General features: G+C 49.9%; 1 protein-coding gene across 1 annotated transcript in view; it reads right to left on the bottom strand.

Annotated features, from left to right (window-relative positions):
• Positions 1 to 20,099, bottom strand: part of LOC119320898 (signal recognition particle receptor subunit alpha-like) — a 66,019-nt gene that overhangs the window by 38,114 nt on the left and 7,806 nt on the right. The window contains exons 2-7 of the mRNA XM_037594807.1: positions 9,303 to 9,437; positions 9,207 to 9,242; positions 8,845 to 8,909; positions 8,378 to 8,778; positions 7,670 to 7,879; positions 7,259 to 7,593 (exon numbers count right to left, since the gene is read on the bottom strand). Of these exons, the coding sequence (XP_037450704.1) occupies positions 7,259 to 7,593; positions 7,670 to 7,879; positions 8,378 to 8,778; positions 8,845 to 8,909; positions 9,207 to 9,242; positions 9,303 to 9,437 (1,182 nt within the window). The remainder of the gene's footprint in view (positions 1 to 7,258; positions 7,594 to 7,669; positions 7,880 to 8,377; positions 8,779 to 8,844; positions 8,910 to 9,206; positions 9,243 to 9,302; positions 9,438 to 20,099) is intronic.

Below are 20,099 nucleotides of genomic sequence, written 5' to 3' on the forward strand. Positions count from 1 at the left end.
GACTCAAGGGGTACGTGATCGGCTGAATGACCAAAAGTCGTCGTGGCAAGCTCTACATCGACGACAAAGGATGGGGCCCCGAGGCCGGTTCAATTGAGTACGGATACCGAGTCCCCTTCGGCGGAATTCATGTCTTCATTGGCAAGATTGGCGAACCGGGCCCTGAGCCGGACATCTGCACCGACCTCGTCGAGACGGCTCAGCGTGCGAGTCCAGCCCGGGGTACGCCCGCCGTGAAGCATGCGTTCGTAGGATGTGTCCACGGGATCGGATCTGAACCGGTGTCTGAGGACGAAACAATGGTGTATTCCGACGGCGAGTCATCCACTGGGGAGACTGAGTCATTGTACCAGATCCATGACAACATACCTAAGGGGTATTCCGATGGCAACAGTATTCCGGATTTCCTTGAAGCACCGAGCCGGGTTGCTATTTACATGGCCGGCACACAACCCGTGTTACAGTCTTATTCTACCGCGGCAATTGATATCGAATATGCGGCCGTGGCGGGTGCCTCGGTGTGCCGGCCGGCGCAGGTTCTCGCTGGGTTAATGGATGCTTGGGCGACCTTGTTAACCGCGACAGTTACCCCAGACACGCGGAATCAGCACGATGCAGAGGTTGCAAGACTGAAGGAGCAAATTGCGCAGGCTAAGGAGGACCTGGTGGCTGAGGACATCAGGATGGCTGAGGAACAGGCCGCTTTGAATGCTCAATCGCAGCAGATACAAGCACAGAATTACCGGCTCATGTTAGATCGGACTGCGACAGAGGATGTGATGCGAAGGAAATATCGGTCATGATTGCCACCGGTTTACGAAGGGGTAAATCTCTTTCAGACGCCAGGCGCTGGGCCGAGCAATCCGTCAGCTGCGAACTAAGCTGAAGCGCCTAGGGTCACCCCGGATCAGCCGCAAGCAATGGAGCTACCCCGACAGACGGTAAACCCGCCACAGTATGTGCCTGCACTGCCGGGTCACTTTTCGATCCCCCTGGATAACATGATTGCTGCGGCCTCACGCCTGGCCACCATCCCGATGGAAGGAAATTCGATAGAGGCAGTCGAGACACGGCGAGCAAGAGATCTCCTTCAAACCGCCGTGATGCAGCAGCAGGCTTATTCATACAGCCGGGATAGAATTCATTCAACTCCTCGTCCGAGCCCAAGTTATAGCAGGCGGATGGACGAACCGGAAGTATCTAGCAACGCAGGACGTCGCAATGCTCAGGAAGTAGTGGATCATGGCAGGGCACGAAGGGATGGTGCTTTGGGTCGTCATCAACCCGCCCCGGTTCAGCCAACAGTATTAGTTGATAGAGGCACCGGGCTTGCTTTCAGTTCCTGGGGAGTGCCGTGCCTTATTCCGGCTCTCCGGAACGTGCGTCTACCCAAAGATTTCAAGGGTCCATGCAAGGTGCCTAACTACATGTCGGATCAGCCGCCGGAGGGGTGGGTCGAGACTTATGAGATGGCAATGGAGATGCTGGATGTAGATGAGGCGACTTGCACAAAGTACTTCACGGTGATGTTAGAAGGAACAGCCCGGACCTAGCTGAAAAATCTGCCGGCTAATTCCATCGAGTCATGGGATCAGTTGAAGGCCCGGTTTATCGCCAACTTTAAGGATACATGCAAACAACCCATGTCCATTGTAGATCTGGATGCTTGTGTTCAGGGCGAGAACGAGTCCACAACTCATTGGGTGCGCTGAGTCTCAGAAGTTTTGCACTTGGCCGACCGGATTAACGCCGGCCAAGCAATTATCACGCTGGAGCGTAATTGCCGGTTTAAGTCGCTGAAGGAAAAATTGGGACGAATCAAATGCCACTGCAATTACCTGGGAACCCTCATGGCAGCCTTGGTAAAATATGCCGATTCTGATAATACCAAGGATCCCGATTCTGATAATGAGAAGCCGGAGAAGGGAAAGAGGAATGGTGGTGCAAAGGAACAGCAGCACAACCAGGGAGGCCGTGGGAATAATGGTAAGCGTAAGGCGGGTTCAGATTTTGTGGCTAATGCTAACGTGCAGCATCGTAAGGGTAAACCGCCCAAGCGCGGTGGAGCGATGAATCTGGAGCGCTTGATGAATCAGCCCTGTCTAAAGCATGGAACCAAGGAGGTCCCCGCAACTCATCTCTAGAAGGATTGCAACATTATGAGGCAGTTCAAAAACTCTGATCTCTTCCGATATGATCAGGGCCCATCGGGCGGTTCAGGTTCAGGTTTTCATAGTGGCGGCGGTTCAGGTTCTGGATTTCAGAACAATCAGAATAACCAGAACGACCATAGCGGTAATAACCAGCAGGGTAATCAGGGGAATCAACAGCAGTCAGGTTACCAGAGTAATCCGAAACAGCTGAATGGTGGACAATATCATGTGTTCACCACTAGTCTGTGCAAACGAGATCTGAAGCTGCAGAAGAGGGCAGTTAATGCGGTTGAACCGGCAGTTCCACGCTGTCTGCGCTGGTCAGAGCAGCCCATCGTGTGGAGTAGGGAAGATCATCCGCCCCGGGTTGACAATCCGGGTCAGCTAGCTCTGGTGGTGGCACCTCAGGTGGGAGGTTACAAATTCACCAAAGTACTTATGGATGGAGGAAGCAGTATTAATATTCTGTATTATGAGACATTCCGCCGCATGGGGCTGACAGATAAGAATCTTAAACCGTCCAGTACTGTTTTTCATGGTGTAGTACCAGGAAAATTAGCGTATCCAGTGGGCAAGATCGCTTTGGAAGTTGTGTTCGGGGATGAGCATGATTCCCGGTCTGAGACATTGACTTTCGAGGTGGTGAGAATCCAGAGCCCGTATCACGCGCTGTTTGGGCGACCGGCTTATGCAAAATTCATGGCGAGGCCTTGTTATGTTTACCTGCAGCTCAAGATGCCAGGTCACAAAGGAACCATCATGGTTCATGGAAATCGGAAAATCGCTTTGGATTGCGAAGAGAGTGATGCGGCTTACGCTGAGTCGGTTTGTGCTATAGAGGAGTTAAAGTTTTACAAGGAGAATGTTGATCCGACAGATATGACCCCTCTAAAGAAGCCTACCACTGAGCATGACCCAACCCTACACTTCAAACCGGCGGATGAGACAAAACTTGTTGACTTTGTACCTGGAGATTCTTCCAAGCAGTTCAGCATCAGCACCAATCTGGATCCAAAATAGGAAAGCGCGCTCATCGAGTTCATCCGTGAGAACCGGGACATCTTTGCATGGAAGCCTTCTAACATGCCAGGTGTACCGAGGGAACTTGCTGAGCACACCCTTAATATCGATCCGAAGTTTAAACCAGTCAGGCAATTCCTTCGTCGCTTTAATGAAGAGAGACGCAAGGCGATTGGGGAGGAGGTAGCCCGGCTGTTGGCTGCTGGTTTTATCGTTGAAGTGTTTCATCCTGAATGGTTGGCTAATCCTGTGCTGGTTCTTAAGAAAAATGGGACTTGGCGCATGTGTGTGGATTACACTGACTTAAATAAAGCTTGCCCAGCTGATCCTTTTGCTCTCCCGCGTATTGATCAGATCATTGATGCGACGGCGGGTTATGAGCGCCTGAGTTTTTTGGATGCTTACTCAGGGTACCATCAGATCAAAATGGCGGTTAAGGACCAGGAGAAAACAACCTTCATCACTCCCTTTGGAGCCTTCTGCTACGTTTTTATGCCCTTTGGGCTCAAGAGTGCTCAGGCAACTTATCAGCGTTGTGTGCAAAATTGTCTTCACACACAGATTGGGCGTAATGTTCATGCCTACGTGGATGACATTGTGGTGAAATCCAGGGAAAAGGAGACATTGATAGCTGATCTCAAGGAGACGTTTGACAACCTCCGGGTTTACAAAATGATGCTCAACCCGGATAAGCGTGTCTTTGGTGTACCGGCGGGCAAGCTGCTAGGTTTTCTTGTATCTAACAGGGGCATTGAGGCTAATCCGGAAAAGATCAAGGCAATCGTATCCTTGGCTAAACCGACATGCATCAATGACGTTCAACGTCTCGCAGGCCGGATTGCAGCTCTCAGCCGGTTTATCAGTCGTTTGGGTGAGAAGGCTATTCCCTTGTATCAGATGTTGAAAAAGGCGGATAATTTCGTCTGGAGTGATGCAGCCAATGCGGCTTTTGAGGAGTTAAAACGGCAATTGGTCGAGCCGCCCGTTCTGGCAGCCCCAGTTGATCACGAGCCCTTATAGCTGAATATGAAGCTCTGCTTCATGGTCTCCGTGTGGCTAAAGAGATGAACTTAACTCGAGTTCGTTGCTTCGGTGATTCTGATCTGGTGGCTCAGCAAGTTTCTGGTACTTGGGGTTCTAAGGATCCACTCATAGCGGCTTACAGGCATGAGGTAGATATTGTGGCGGGTCACTTCAAAGGTTACCAAGTTGAGCATATTGATCGGCGCAAGAATGAAGTAGCAGACGCCTTGAGTCGACTTGGATCTCAGCGTAAACCGGTACCTCCTAACACCTTTCTGGATATCTTGCATAACCCGTCTGTTAAATTACCTACAGAAGAGGATCTGGCTGTTCCTGATCCGGAGGCGCAGCTGGTGGCCGCTTTACACGTCGTGCCGGATTGGACGGTTCCGTATCTAGCGTATATGAGCCGGGGTGAGCTACCAGATGATCAAGTCTTAGCCCGACAGATAGTTCGGCGTTCTAAGTCCATGGTTATTCAAAATGGCGAGTTGCACCGTTGTAATGTTTCCGGTGTATTTCAACGTTGTGTTTCTCCGGAAGAAGGCAAAGCGATCCTCCGGGAAATTCATGAAGGGGATTGTGGTCATCATGCCGGTTCAAAGTCCTTGGTTGCAAAGGCTTTTCGTCACGGGTTTTACTGGTTGACAGCTCATGCTGATGCAGAGGATCTGGTAAAGCGATGTGATGCTTGTCAAAAAATTTCCCGCAGAGCTCATGTTCCGGCTCAGGAGCTAAGGATGATTCCCATCACTTGGCCTTTTGCTACTTGGGGGCTTGATATGGTGGGGCCTTTTAAGCGTTCCCGGGACAAAAAAAACCCACCTATTGGTGGCGGTTGATAAATTCACTAAGTGGGTTGAAGGGAGCCTGTTAGCAATTGTGATGCAGCAACGGCGGTTCAATTCCTCAAAAAGATTATTTTCCGTTTTGGTTATCCACACAGCATAATCACGGATAATGGTACTAACCTCTCCAAAGGCGAGATGGAGGATTTCTGTCAAAGAGAGCATATCCGGCTTGACCTAGCATCTGTGGTGCACCCTCAATCCAACGGTCAAGCAGAGTGAGCTAATCAAGAAATTTTAAAGGGTCTTAAACCCCGGCTCATGATTCCCTTGAAACGAACGCCGGGTTGTTGGGTGGAAGAATTACCTTCTGTGTTGTGGAGCATCAACACCACCACCAATCGATCAACAGGATATACGCCTTTTTTCATGGTCTACGGGGCAGAGGCGGTTCTTCCAAGTGATATACGTCATGATTCCCCTCAGGTTGCTAATTATGTTGAAGCGGATAACGAGCAAGCCCGCCAAGAGGCACTGGATTTGCTAGATGAGAAGCGGGATATGGCTTTGGCACGCTCGGCGGTTTATCAACAAGACCTGCGGCGTTATCACAGCCGTCGGGTTAGGACAAGAGCCTTTCAAGAAGGTGACTTGGTGCTCCGGCTTATCCAGGATCAGACCGGTATACACAAGTTATCCCCGCCTTGGGAAGGAGCCTTTGTGGTCAGTAAGAATCTTCACAACGGGTCATACTACCTCATTGATGTTCGAGATGACTCAGGCAAATCTGAGGAAGAGACCCGGCGGCCCTGGAACATAGCTCTCCTTCGGCCTTTTTACACTTGAGCCATGGGCTCTCTTTTATGTACATATTTTGACAATGTATATATTATCATCAATAAATAAATCAGCATCCTTGCTTCAAAGCGGGGCCTCTGCTATTTTTTCTCGAACATTCTTTGAGTTACATGGGGGCTTCATATAACAAAGCAGAGTACTATCCCTTAAACCGGCTATCACGCCACAAAGCTTGGGAGCTTCACACCCAAAGGGCCAAAGAGAGTTTCGATGCTATGACTCAAACATAGGCAGCTAATGAGCACCGCTCATCATGTTACTTGGGGGCTCCTTGGTCCAATACCAAGAAGTCTGAATGGACCCTTGTAGCTGGGTATCGACCCACGGCTTGGAAGCCTGGTATATTTACCTAAAACCCCGGGTTAACCTGCCTTCATCAAGTAACACACTCCTATCCAGGTCATCCTGGCACGGCCCTCCGAACGTTTGACAGTTACTCTCCTTGAGACCCTGCACTTGTCAAAGTTCAAACGGTGATTGGCTAGTTGGAGGTCTATCTTAAAAGGCTTTGTTAAATGGTTCAACTCAGTGGCCTGGCAGCCCACAAAAAGCCTCGCATTTGGGCCTGGCAGCCCCCAAAAAGCCTCGACTACATGGTTTTTCATTTTGAACTTTGGCTAATTTTAATCGTTTTCCTTTTGGCTTGTTCAAACATCTTCTCAGCCCGGCATTTCTTAGCCCAGCTTGGTTTGCAATTTTGCGTTGACAGACCTTTATCTTAAACCGGAGTTTTCATAACCCGGCTTGGCGTTGATTTCCTATCAACAACCCGGATCACCTGGTGTCAATCATCACCCGGCGTGGCTTAATCTACGACATCAGAAAATGATGGAGATACAAATAATTCAGATTTGGGTTTTTTACCCTTATCATATTTCAAGTTGGCCCACCAACTAGCCAGGGATATTATACTACCGGAATTGCATATTATGATACTTGGAATAAAAATTGACATTGATATGGCGAGTTCATGTAAAATATCTCTTGCACGATGGCAGCAGATCAGCATAAGTTTTTTGCTATCCTATTACACGGCGCTCCAAGGCCCAAAATATGGAAATATTCATGGATCGTTCCTGATATATCAATTGCCTTGACGGATTAAGCTTCATCACCGGGTTGACGCGAGGTAGACGGATCATCTTGCGTCGGTTCAACCTCCTCATCCAAGGGCTGGAAGTCATTGGTGGTCCAATCAATCCGGGTTAAAGCCTGAAAGACAACCTCTTCACTTATAAGCTCAGCTGGATCAACGTCAGGAGCGTAAGTATGCTTATGGATTGGTGGAATGAGGCTCTGCACTTCAGGAATCACGGCTTCAACCCGTTTTTTGTCTGCATCATAGAACGATCGGTGAACCGTCAGGTTCGCTTCTTCTGCTAGTTGACTCGCCAAAGGACGCATCTCCCTTGTTACCCGTTTCAGGGCGTCATTGTCAAACTCTTTGCCATTTTCTTGGGCACTAGGGAAGCCTTTGGATATATCCGCCGGGTCAAGATCAGCTATCCATGCCTTGGCTCGAGTCAGCGCCAACAAAGCGCCCGCCCGAGCAGCGGATCGCTTCAACTCTTCTATTTGCGCTGGTGTCATTGAGAGACGATCCAGCGTATCCTTGATAAGTGTTGGTGCCGCGTTATCATATGAAGCTGCGCATATAACCCGTTGAGCGCCGGTATACAGCTGTTCAATCAGTGTATATGCCGCTTTAAGCTTCTTCCGCATGTCAGAACCTAGGTGAGCGATGCGACTTCCTATATCGGTTCAAGAAATATATATTAAACCGATGAAATTTTCAAAGGGATACAACTTTTGGCAATCACTACTTACCAAATATGGCGGAGGTCATGGCGTTGATTTGGTGCTTTAGCCCAGATAATTCTTCTGCCGCCGGTTTAAGAGCCGCTTCAGCAGTTTCTGCTTGCTTCATCAGACCGGTTTTCTCGGTGTCCCAGTTGGCCTGCTCAGATTTGAACCATGCCTTAAGCTGCTCCATGGTGGTCAAGGCGGTTTTCAGCTCATCCTTGGCTTTGATGGTTTCTGCTTGTTGAGTCTCAAGATTTGCTCGAAGATCAGCAATTTGGGAGGTTCGGTGATTTATTTCACTCTCCAACAGTAAGAAAGCATGTTAATATTTTTATTCAAAGTCCCAAGCATATAACCAGTTATACACTCGGCACTTGGGGGCTAATGCGGATCATTTTTTATACGGATATTTCAAAGTCCCAAAGATTAATACAAGTTTTAATCATGGCACTTGGGGGCTAATGTATGTTTGATCAGCCAAAGAATAGTTCACAAGTTACAGCATGAAGTATACAAAGTACCGGTTTGACTTTCTCAGGACAAACCGGCCCTTGGGGGCTACAATGCAATAAAGGGACAGAGTTTTTAAAAGTGCAATGTTTACCTCATAGCGCACTTTCATCAGATTCACTAAACCGGCTTCAAAATCACGGCTTGTGTACAGCCGGTTCAGAAAGCCGGAATGAAGATCTTCAGCGGAGAAACCGGTATAAGCAAACAGAGCAGTTGTACCCTTTCCTTTGTTCATGGCAGTAGATTCATCCTTAGCAGTATGCTTGGATAGAGCAACCGGGTTTCCAGGGGCGTTGTATGCAGTGCCTGTAACAATAATGTCATCATCCTTGGCCGGGCTAGAGGAATCAATATGTTGAATAGGACTTGGCGGTTTGTTAGCTGAATGTGGCGGATCGGCAATTGAGTCCTGCTGTTCCATTGTCGGGCTTGGAGGAGCAGGAGGATTTGAAGTATCAGCTTCTGCGGTTGGTTCAGCTTCTGGCGGTTTAGCATTGCCATCTTGATTAGGCCCAGCAAAACTGTCCATAGCAACCTCTTGATGTTCGGGTGTCTTTTCCAGATCAACTCCAACAGTAGGGTCGCTGGTCTTGGCTTTCTTGCTTAATCGAGCTTTGGCGCTATAACATAAAAGGTTAGAGTATGGTAAACCGACAAAGTAAAGTTACAAAACAGGTAACACTTACCCGGCGACAACTTTGAGAGGAGGCAATTGGGTGGTCGATGAACCACCAGACAAACTGGAAGAGGCCTGGTAATTCGGGTCAGACGGATTGAGAGGGCATCGGAAGAAACCTTTAAAGGGGTATTGTTTTTCAGGAGAGCAAGTCACCTCTGGACGGCGTTTCCGGGGGGGCGTATCAGCTAAACCGGATGAGGTAATTTGTTGACCACTATGCCGGGTTGTGCGACGTTCTTCTGCTTGTCGTTTCTTCAAAGAAAATTTTGGATCCAGATGAGCAAGGGGGTGAGATTGTTTTACTTTCCGGACTGCACGGCGAACTCTTTGAGCCGGCACAGGCTCTGAGTCGGAAGAAAGAAGAATTACCTCAATATGATCTGCATGGCTGGCCTCAGTTTCATCCTGAAGAGGATCATTGTCAATAAGATGTACGAAAAGGGTGCCAAGTGAATCAAGTTCTACCTCTGCGTCTGATTCTTCCTCCTCCGGCGGATCAGAAAATTTGGCGGCTTTCTTCTTGCCGGCCTTCTTGGTGACCTTGGTTTTTACACGAGGGGCACAGGCCGGTTTGTTACGTTTCCAGAAAGAGCTGTCGGCCTGAGATAAAGGTAAAGAAAGGTTAGTAAACAGTCAATACGGAAGCCAGTAAGTTATGTACATGATCTTACTGCTGGCGGTTTGTTGGAAACACAAAACGGAGCCAAACCGGTTTGGCTGCATGCAGAGACCGGTTCATCAAGCATCTTCTTGACACATTCAGTGATTTCAAGTTCGGTCATTATTATTTCATGATGACGTTGAGGATCTTTTGCACTTCCAGTATACTCATGCATCAATCCGGGGCGGCAACTTAAGGGTAGAATGCCCCATGAAACCCAGCAGCGGACAAGATCAATGCCAGTTAAACCATTGGCCATTAGAGCCCGGAGCTTGGCGAGTTGAGGAGCAAAATTCTTCCGTTCCGCGGTAGTTAGACGCGGAGGCATTGGGTGGCCATTGCTAAGCCGGTGAGGGCGGTAGCCCGGCAAGGGATTTTCTCCATCAGGGGCAGTATTCCGGCAGTAAAACCAGGTATGGTTCCAATCTTTGGGATGGCTATGGTGTTTGGCATGAGGGAAATCAACTTCTTTCCTTTTTTGAATTGATACGCCACCAAGCTCTGTGTTGGGGCCGTCTGAAAATTCTGTGCGGCGGTTTAGATGAAAGAAATCCTGGAACAATTCCACGGTTGGCTCTTCTTGAAGATAAACTTCACGGAAAACTTGAAAGTTGCATATATTTGATACAGAATTCGGACCAATATCTTGCGGATGAAGCTGGAAGCTAGCAAGGACATCCCGGAAAATTTTTGATCTGGGCGAACTAAATCCCCGATCTAGATGTTGCATAAACACAATTACTTCTCCCTCTTGGGGTTCAGGTGGGCATTCCGGTCCCGGAACTCGCCAATGGAGAGTATTCTTCGAAGCTAAGGCACCGGTGGTGACGTAACCGTTGAGCTGTGTCTCCGTGATCCGGGAGGGAACCCAATTGCAGGCAGAAAATTGCTTCGACATTCCGGAAAGAGGAACTACAAATGAAAGTTTCCGATTTAAGGCGTCTAATTCAGTGTTAAACCGGAGAAGGATACTGTGCGAATTCAGTTGGTGGTTTAAGAGAGGGCTAATGTTATATGGCGGATTGACTTTTAAGGAGTTAAACCGCCTATAGGCAGGATAGCCAGAATTTGAAATTTCTGCTAAGTGTTACAAAAACAGGTTTCATAATATGGCAGTGTGATTTTGGATCTACCATGGGTAACTAAAGGAAATGTTTCTGAGCCCTACAATGGCGCTAAATAGGAACAGAGACGAACCAGACGGAGTCTATGCAGAAGCAGCAAGATGTTACGGTGCGGTGAACTAACAACATGGATCTAGCCGCAGTTCAAAGCAGTCAGGCGCACACATATATACTCAATAGGAAGACTAGAAGAAGGAACACAAGAGAACTGATGAACGGCGATGAACATGGATGAACTGGAAACCCTAATGAAGATCTAGGGTTACACGGAAGAGAGCTCACCAGGGCCACACAGCGGCGGAAGAACGCGGCAGGGTCTCTGGAACAAACAGGGTGATGCAGCGGCCTTGGTCGGTGCAGAGTCGAAGATCGACGGCGGCGGCGGCGCTGGGGGCTTCTTTCGGTCGCGAGGAAGAAGAAGAGAAGCAAGGGGGAGAAAATGAAAGTGCCCATCGGGCCTATTTATAACAGGGCAAGGGATGAGTGACAGGCGCGAGAATCGAGGAGTCCAATGCGGAAAGTGGCGCAGCTGTCGCCTCAGTTTCCGGATGACATTAAATAAAGGGAATCTTTTTATTCATTTTTTATAGAAATGACGTCATGATGATCCGTTGCTGTATCCAGAGGATGACGTCACGGCGGTTTAACAAAATAAGGCATCGTGGCGGTTTATGAGAAATGAAGGAAAGCGTTCACAGGATTATTCTAAGTATTGAAGATTAACATGAACAGGTTCAAATCAATCTGGGGCCTAATGTTGGGGATATAACTACTGAGTGTAAACCGCCCAGGAGGGGCCGGTTCACGCTCAACCATATTGAAGCCCACGAAGACTCAGAAGATGGCGCTTTACTATGAAGCTTAGAGGCCCGGAGCCCAAAGGCGGATTAGGGCCCATAGTGGTAAACCGCCATAGACATATAGCTTGTATTGTAAGATAAGAAAAGGAGAGACCGAGCCAAACACTTGTATGAGTCGGCCTCGGGACTCTATAAACCGGCTGGGCGTCAACCCGTGTATATAAGGGGACGACCCGGTGGCGGTTCAGGGACGGAAAAAACAACAACTCGAGACTCAGGCAAGCGTATTCCGCTCCCTGATCATCGAAACCCAATCAATCCCATCACAACTAGACGTAGGCTTTTACCTTCATCGAAGGGGCCGAACTAGTATAACTCTCGTGTCCCTTGTCCGGTTTAACCCCTTCAAGCTAACCTGTAGCGATGGCTCCACGACTAAGTCCTTTCACAAGGACATCTGACGTGATAATTCGACGACAAGAACCATTCTTACCTACGCATCAAAACCACAACGATAGTTCGTCAAGTTAGTGTTGTTTTAACCTTCTCAAGGACCGGGCATAGCCACACTCGGTTCAACTAAAGTTGGAGAAACTGACACCCGCTAGTCACCTGTGTGGAAAGCATGGCGGTAAAACCAGTCTCGCGTAAGCGTACGCGTAATGTCGGTCCGGGACGCTTCATCCAACAATACCGCTGAACCAAAGTATGACATGCTGGTAAGCAGTATGACTTGTATCGCCCACAACTCACTTGTGTTCTACTCGTGCATATAACATCAACGCATAAAACCTGGCTCGGATGCCACTGTTGGGGAACATAGTAACTTCAAAAAAATTCCTACGCACACGCAAGATCATGGTGATGCATAGCAATGAGAGGGGAGAGTGTGCCCACGTACCCTCGTAGACCGAAAGCGGAAGCGTTAGAACAACGCGGTTGATGTAGTCGTACGTCTTCACGGCCCGACCGATCAAGCACCAAAACTACGACACCTCCGAGTTCTTGCACACGTTCAGCTCGATGAGATCCCCGGACTCCGATCTAGGAGGGTGTCGGGGAAGAGTTCCGTCAGCATGATGGCATGGTGACGATCTTGATGTTGTACTGTCGTAGGGCTTCGCCTAAGCACTGCTACAATATTATCGAGGACTTTGGTGGAGGGGGGCACCGCACACGGCTAAGAGATCAAGAGATCAATTGTCGTGTCTCCAAGGGGTGCCCCCTCCTCGTATATAAAGGAGTGGAGGAGGGGGAGGGCCAGCCCTCTCTATGGTGTGCCCTAGGGGAGTCCTACTCCCACCAGGAGTAGGATTCCCCCTTTCCTAGTAGAACTAGGAGCCCTTCCAAGTATTAGGAGTAGGAGAGAAGGAAAGGGAAGGGAGAAGGAGAAGGAAGGAAGGGTGATGGGGTCATGTACCTAGGGTAGGGTCACAGACCTGACCTAAGTACCCTGCCCAAGGACACCCTTAGAAGAGGTCACCTTCCAGTCGACCAACGAGGGACTCACTTGACTGACTTGAAGGACTCGACCACGAAGACTCACTCGACTACCAGGAGGTCAAAAGGCACTCTGCACTGCAACGGCCTGTAGTTAAGTAGACTTTATGATTGTTAAGACACTTTATGTGGGACGTTACCAGTAACGCCCCGGACTAAATACACCTTAAACCCTTCATTACATGGGCTGGCTGGGGTCCTGGCGCACTCTATATAAGCCACCCCCCTCCACAGGCAGAAGGGTTCGGCATCCTGTAATTCATATACACACAATCCACTCGACCGCCTCCGGGCTCCGAGACGTAGGGCTTTTACTTCCTCCGAGAAGGGCCTGAACTCGTACATCTCTTGTGTTACAACCTCTCCATAGCTAGGACCTTGCCTCTCCATACCTACACTGTCAGACTTAGAACCACGACAGTTGGCGCCCACCGTGGGGCAGGTGTTTTAGCGATTTTGTGGAGAAGTTGCGGTTCTTCCGAGTACTTTTATCATGATGACTGCTGGAGTTTTGGTTGAGGGTCGAGAGATCCGTCTCGGTGCTCTCACCTTCGTCGCCGACGACTCCGCCTGGCTCCAGGAGGCTCCACTCGACGTCGATGCGCTCCCCGTCCGCGGTGCGACGCATTTTCGCGCATGTGTCCGCGGTGTTCTGCTGCGGCAACCGTCGACTCCGTATCGGTCGACTCCCCCATCGACCACCCTCCCGGTCTCCCGCCAGCGCAAGCGCTCGGGCCGGTCGAGGCTTCAGCGGTGGGTGAGGCACGCGGTGGCTCGCCAGACGGCCACCACCCAAGTTGCGGCAATCGAGCCCGACGAATCTCTCTACGGCCTGTTCGATCTGTCGACTGGCTCCGTAGAGACTGCATCCGAGTGTGATAGCAGTGATCCAGCGGCGGAAATCCTGATGGTCGACGGGCCCCGCAGTCCCTGGCTTCGCCCGTGATGGTGGGGCAGGCGACGGAGGCGACCCCGCACGAGAGCACGAAGAGTACCAGACCGAGCCACTCGACTCTCTGCAAAGAGAGGAACTTCGCCGCGGGAATGTGGATGTCCTGCGTACTCCCATCGCAGGAGAAACCCCCGAGGCTCGCGCCTTGGAGCAGGCTCGTTTAGCCAATTTGGCCGAACACACTTGACTGGAGAATCTTCAGCGAGCACTCGACGAGCGCGCGCGGCAACGAGTTCCCGACACCAGTCGACGTCAACTCTTCCCGCCGACTCAGGTATATCAAACCCCAATCCAGAATTTAGCAGCTGCGACCCGTATAGCAGAGTCCATCCAGCCCTCTCAGTCGGAAGCTGGCAGAGGCTTGATGCAGATCAGGGATTTGCTCCAGGCAGCAGGAGATCAGAATTCGGCCGTGTCGCAGTCGCGCAACAGAATTCACAGTCGATCCGTCGCTGCGAATACGGTTCAGTCGGCTCACAGCCCCAGATCGCCTCCGCGGCGTGAAGGGCGCGAGAATCGGCGAGACCAATATGGTGACCGTCTCGACCGAGATGATAGGCGTCGAGTGCCCAATTCCCCTCCGAGGGGTGGGTCTTACGCTCCTCGGCAGCAAGATGACAGACGTCAGCTTAGTGCGGGGCGAAGAGTTCCAGTCGACCCCAGAGAACCAGGCTTTGATGCGCGATCCATTCTCGTGCAAGGCTAGTCGACCGGAACAGAGCCCATCGAGGTGGACTCGACAGAGATGCGCCCACAAGCAGTCGAGTGCATGTTTCTGGTCCTGAATGTTTCAGCAGAGCTATCAGAGCCGCAGTTATCCCTCCCAATTTCAGGTTGGCAACAGGAGTCAGCAAGTTCACTGGTGAGTCTAAGCCTGAAACTTGGCTTGAAGACTACCGAGTGGCGGTTCAGATTGGTGGTGGGAACGACGAGGTGGCCATGAAGCATTTGCCCCTCATGCTGGAAGGTTCTGCCAGGGCATGGTTGACTCAATTACCTCCTAGTAGCATTTACACTTGGGAAGATCTGTCCCGAGTGTTCATCAGAACGTTTGAAGGAACTTGCAAGCGACCGGCTGGATTGACGGAGCTGCAAGTCTGCGTGCAGAAGAACAATGAGACTCTCAGGGAGTATATTCAGAGATGGATCACTTTGCACCATACTGTGGAGAATGTGTCTGATCATCAGGCAGTCTGCGCCTTTAAGGATGGTGTCAAGAATAGAGAATTGAGTTTGAAATTTGGTCGAACCGGTGACATGACCTTGAGTCGGATGATGGAGATTGCTACCAAGTATGCCAACGGCGAAGAAGAAGACCGACTCCGAAGCGGCAAGCACAAGCCGAGTCAGTCGGAAAAGGGAAACACCAGTCGAAAACAGAAGCGGAAGGCTGGACCGGCAGCTCCTGGAGAGGCTCTGGCCGTGACTCAGGGAAAGTTTAAAGGGAAACCAAAAGGATCCTGGAACCCTAAGAAGGTAAAGGATAAGGAAGGGAACGACGTGATGGATATGCCGTGTCACATCCACACGAAGAAAGACGAAGAGGGGAATATCATCTAACCGAAGCATACCACTCGCCAATGTCGACTCCTGATCCAGCAGTTTCAGGGAAAACAGTCTAAGGACAAGGAGAAGGAGTCGGACAAGCCCGCAGACAAAGAGGACAGTGAGGAAGGATATCCACATATCAACTCCACTCTGATGATCTTTGCAGATGTGGAAAGCAAGAGTCGATTGAAAGTCATTAACCGAGAGGTGAACATGGTCGCCCCAGCAAAAGCAAATTATCTGAGATGGTCCCAAACACCCATCACATTCGACCAATCTGATCACCCGACTCATATTGCCACCCCTGGGAGGCAAGCTTTGGTGGTCGATCCAGTTGTCGAAGGCACTCGACTGACAAAAGTGCTGATGGACGGTGGTAGTGGGCTGAATTTGTTGTATGCAGACACGCTGAAAGGAATGGGCATTCCGATGTCCCGACTGAGCACCAGTAACATGAGCTTTCATGGAGTTATACCAGGGAAGAAAGCCGAGTCACTCGGCCAAATAGCTCTGGACGTGGTGTTTGGTGATTCGAAACATTTTCGCAAAGAGAAGTTGACGTTTGAGGTTGTGGATTTTCAGAGTGCATATCATGCCATTTTGGGGAGACCAGCTTATGCACGGTTCATGGCTCGACCATGTTACGTGTACCTCAAATTGAAGATGCCCGGCCCCAAAGGAGTGATCACTGTCACCGGTGATCGGAAAAAGGCAGAAGAGTGCTTTCAGAAGGGCTCAAAGATTGCCGATTCCCAGGTGACAGCGGTCGAGTTCGAAGAATACAAGCAAAACGCAGATCCGAGTGATTTGCTGCGATCCAAGAAACCCGCCACAGAATCTGCATTTCAGTCGTCCGGTGAGACAAAGCCTGTTCACATTCACCCGACCGACCCCGATGCAGCTCCGACCCACATCTCCACAACACTCGACCCGAAATAGGAAGAAACGCTCATCCAGTTCCTCCGTGAGAACTGGGACATTTTTGCATGGAAGCCCGCTGACATGCCAGGTGTTCCCAGGGGACTGGCTGAGCATCGCCTAAGAGTCGACTCATCTGCAAAACCAGTCAAAGAGCATCTTCGGCGGTCCGCCGTCCAGAAGAGAAAAGCCATTGGTGAGGAAGTGGCTCGACTGTTGGCGGCAGGATTTATCCGAGAGATATACCACTCCGAGTGGCTCGCTAATGTTGTCATGGTTCCTAAGAAGGACAAATCGCTCCGAATGTGCATTGATTTCAAGCACATCAACCGGGCCTGCCCGAAAGATCATTTTCCTCTCCCTCGCATAGATTAAATTGTTGACTCGACCGCGGGATGCGAGAGACTATCTTTTCTAGACGCCTACTCCGGGTACCACCAGATCCGTCTGTACGGACCCGACGAGGTAAAAACAGCTTTCATCACTCCATTCGGGTGCTTCTGCTATATCACCATGCCATTCGGCCTCAAGAATGCCGGAGCCACATTTATGCGAATGATTCAGAAGTGTCTTCTCACTCAAATCAGTTGGAATGTGGAAGCATATATGGATGATATCGTCGTCAAGTCACGAAAAGGTTCCGACCTACTCGCTGACCTCGCCGAAACATTTGCCAACCTCAGAAGGTATGATATCAAGCTCAATCCATCAAAGTGCACATTTGGAGTTCCTGGTGGCAAGTTACTCGGTTTTCTCGTTTCCAAGCGAGGAATCGATGCTAATCCAGAGAAGATCGGCACTATTCTCCGAATGAAACGCCCTGTGCGAGTGCACGATGTCCAGAAGCTTACTTGATGCTTGGCCGCATTAAGTCGATTCATCTCACGACTCGGTGAAAAGGCATTGCCTCTTTACCGACTGATGAAGAAGGCAGACAAGTTCGAGTGGACTCCAGAAGCTGATGCAGCATTTGCCGAGCTAAAAGCTCTGCTCTCCACCCAGCCGGTGCTTGCTGCTCCAATCAGCAAAGAGCCTCTGCTACTCTATATCGCAGCCACAGGACAAGTCGTCAGTACTGTGCTTACGGTCGAGCGGGAAGAAGAAGGAAAAGCTCTCAAAGTTCAGCGCCCAGTGTATTATTTGTCTGAAGTCTTGACTCCATCCAAGCAGAGATATCCTCATTATCAGAAGCTTGTGTATGGAATATACATGACCACAAAGAAGGTTGCTCATTATTTCTCTGATCATTCCATCACAGTCGTCAGCGACGCTCCACTATCAGAGATTTTGCACAACAGAGATGCAACTGGTCGAGTGGCTAAATGGGCGATTGAACTTCTTCCCCTTGATATCAAGTTTGAGGCAAAGAAAGCCATTAAGTCCCAGGCAATAGCAGATTTCCTCGCCGAATGGATTGAACAGCAACAGCCGACTGAAGTTCACTCGGAGCATTGGACCATGTTCTTTGATGGCTCTAAGATGTTGAATGGTTCCGGTGCTGGGGTTGTCCTGGTTTCCCCCAGAGGAGATAAGCTCAGATATGTGCTCCAGATTCACTTTGATTCCTCCAACAATGAGGAAGAATATGAGGCCCTCTTATACGGATTGCGCATGGCCATTTCACTCGGCGTCCGTCGCTTGATGGTCTATGGCGACTCGGATTTAGTGGTCAACCAAGTGATGAAGGAGTGGGACGTGAGAATCCCAGCCATGACTGGATACTGCAGTGCAGTGAGGAAGCTGGAAAAGAAGTTCGAGGGGTTGGAGCTCCATCATATACCCCGACTGAAAAATCAAGCAGCTGATGATCTAGCAAAGATAGGTTCCAAGAGAGAAGCCATTCCAAGTGGTGTGTTCTTGGAGCATATACACACTCCGTCAGTCAAAGAAGATCCTTTCACCGAAGAAGCTCCACAGCCCAAGAGTGCCACAGATCCGACTGAGCTTGAAGTCCCAGCAATGGTCGACTTGGTCATGGAGGTCTTGGTGGTCATTCCCGACTGGACAGTTCCATATATCACGTATATCCTGAGAAAAGAGCTCCCGGAGGATGAGGAAGAGGCTCGACAGATCGTCCGTCGATCTAAGGCCTTTACCGTAATCAAAGGACAATTATACAGAGAAAGTGCGACTGGAGTTGGTCAGAAGTGCATAACACCAGAAGAAGGTCGAATCATCCTCAATGATATCCACTCGGGAACCTGTGGTCATCATGCGTCCTCTCGGACCATCGTGGCCAAAGCCTACCGAGCCGGATTTTACTGGCCAAAGGCGAATGAGATGGCAAAGGAAATAGTGGATAAGTGCGAGGGATGTCAGTTCTACTCGAATATGTCGCACAAGCCTGCATCGGCTCTGAAGACCATCCCACTCGTCTGGCCTTTCGCAATATGGGGGTTGGACATGGTCGGTCCTTTGAGAAGAGGGCGAAGTGGCTTCACGCATGTACTGGTGGCAGTCGACAAATTCACCAAGTGGATTGGGGCTAAACCAATCAAGAGCCTTGACGCCGGTGCTGCTGTTAGCTTCATCAGGGAACTAATATTCAGATATGGAGTCCCGCACAGCATCATTACGGATAATGGGTCAAACTTTGACTCGGAGGAATTCAGAGATTTCTGTAACTCTCAAGGCACGCGAGTCGACTACGCTTCAGTCGCTCATCCGCAGTCGAATGGACAAGCAGAGCGAGCCAATGGCCTGATTCTCAAGGGATTGAAACCTCGACTAATGCGTGATCTCAAGCATGCAGCTGGAGCTTGGGTCGACGAACTTCCCTCGGTGCTTTGGGGACTGCGGACCACACCTAATCGGTCGACCGGAAGAACCCCATTCTTCTTGGTCTACGGAGCTGAAGCAGTCTTGCCGAGTGATCTTCTCCACAATGCTCCTTGAGTTGAAATCTACAACGAAGCAGAAGCTGAACAAGCGCGGCAGGACGCAGTCGACCTTTTAGAGGAAGAAAGGGAGATGCCTCTGATCCGGTCGACCATCTACCAACAAGATTTGCGTCGTTTCCACGCCAGAAATGTGAGGGGTCGAGCCTTCCAGGAAGGAGATTTAGTTCTCCGAGTGGATCAGAAGAAACAACACAAGCTTGCTCCTTCTTGGGAAGGACCTTTCATCATCACCAAAGTTCTCCACAACGGGGCGTATCGTCTTTACAACGTCGAGCATAATATCGACGAACCCCGAGCTTGGAACGCGGAACTACTCCGCCCATTTTACACTTAAATTTAATCACTCGGATGAGTTGCAATAAAGTACTTCTGTAGTCCATGGACCTCAAAATAATAGTGTCATAGTTCCTCCATAATTTTTGTCACTTTTTATTTTGTCCAATAAAATTTCCCCTCTGTGGGTGACTTAGCCGCGAATCCGTTCCGCCTAAGTTTGTAAAAATCCTCCGAGTGGTGAGTCAGACTCTCACTCGGAGGCTTAGCTGCGAATCCGTTTCGCCTAAGATTAAATAAAATCCTATCGAGTGGTAAGCCAGACTTCCACTCGGGGGCTTAGCTGCAGCCTAGCGCTCGCCTAAGTTGTCAAAAATCCTACCGAGTGAAGAGCAAACCTCTCACTCGGGGGCTTAGCTGCAGCCCAGCGCTCGCCTAAGTTATCAAAAATCCTACCGAGTGAAGAGCAAACCTCTCACTCGGAAGCTTAGCTGCAGACCAGTGCTCGCCTAAGTTGTCAAAAATCCTACCAAGTGAAGAGCAAACCTCTCACTCGGAGGCTTAGCTGCAGTCCAAGTACTCGCCT

This window comes from Triticum dicoccoides, chromosome 6B (assembly GCF_002162155.2).
Source record: "Triticum dicoccoides isolate Atlit2015 ecotype Zavitan chromosome 6B, WEW_v2.0, whole genome shotgun sequence".
NCBI lineage: Eukaryota > Viridiplantae > Streptophyta > Magnoliopsida > Poales > Poaceae > Triticum > Triticum dicoccoides.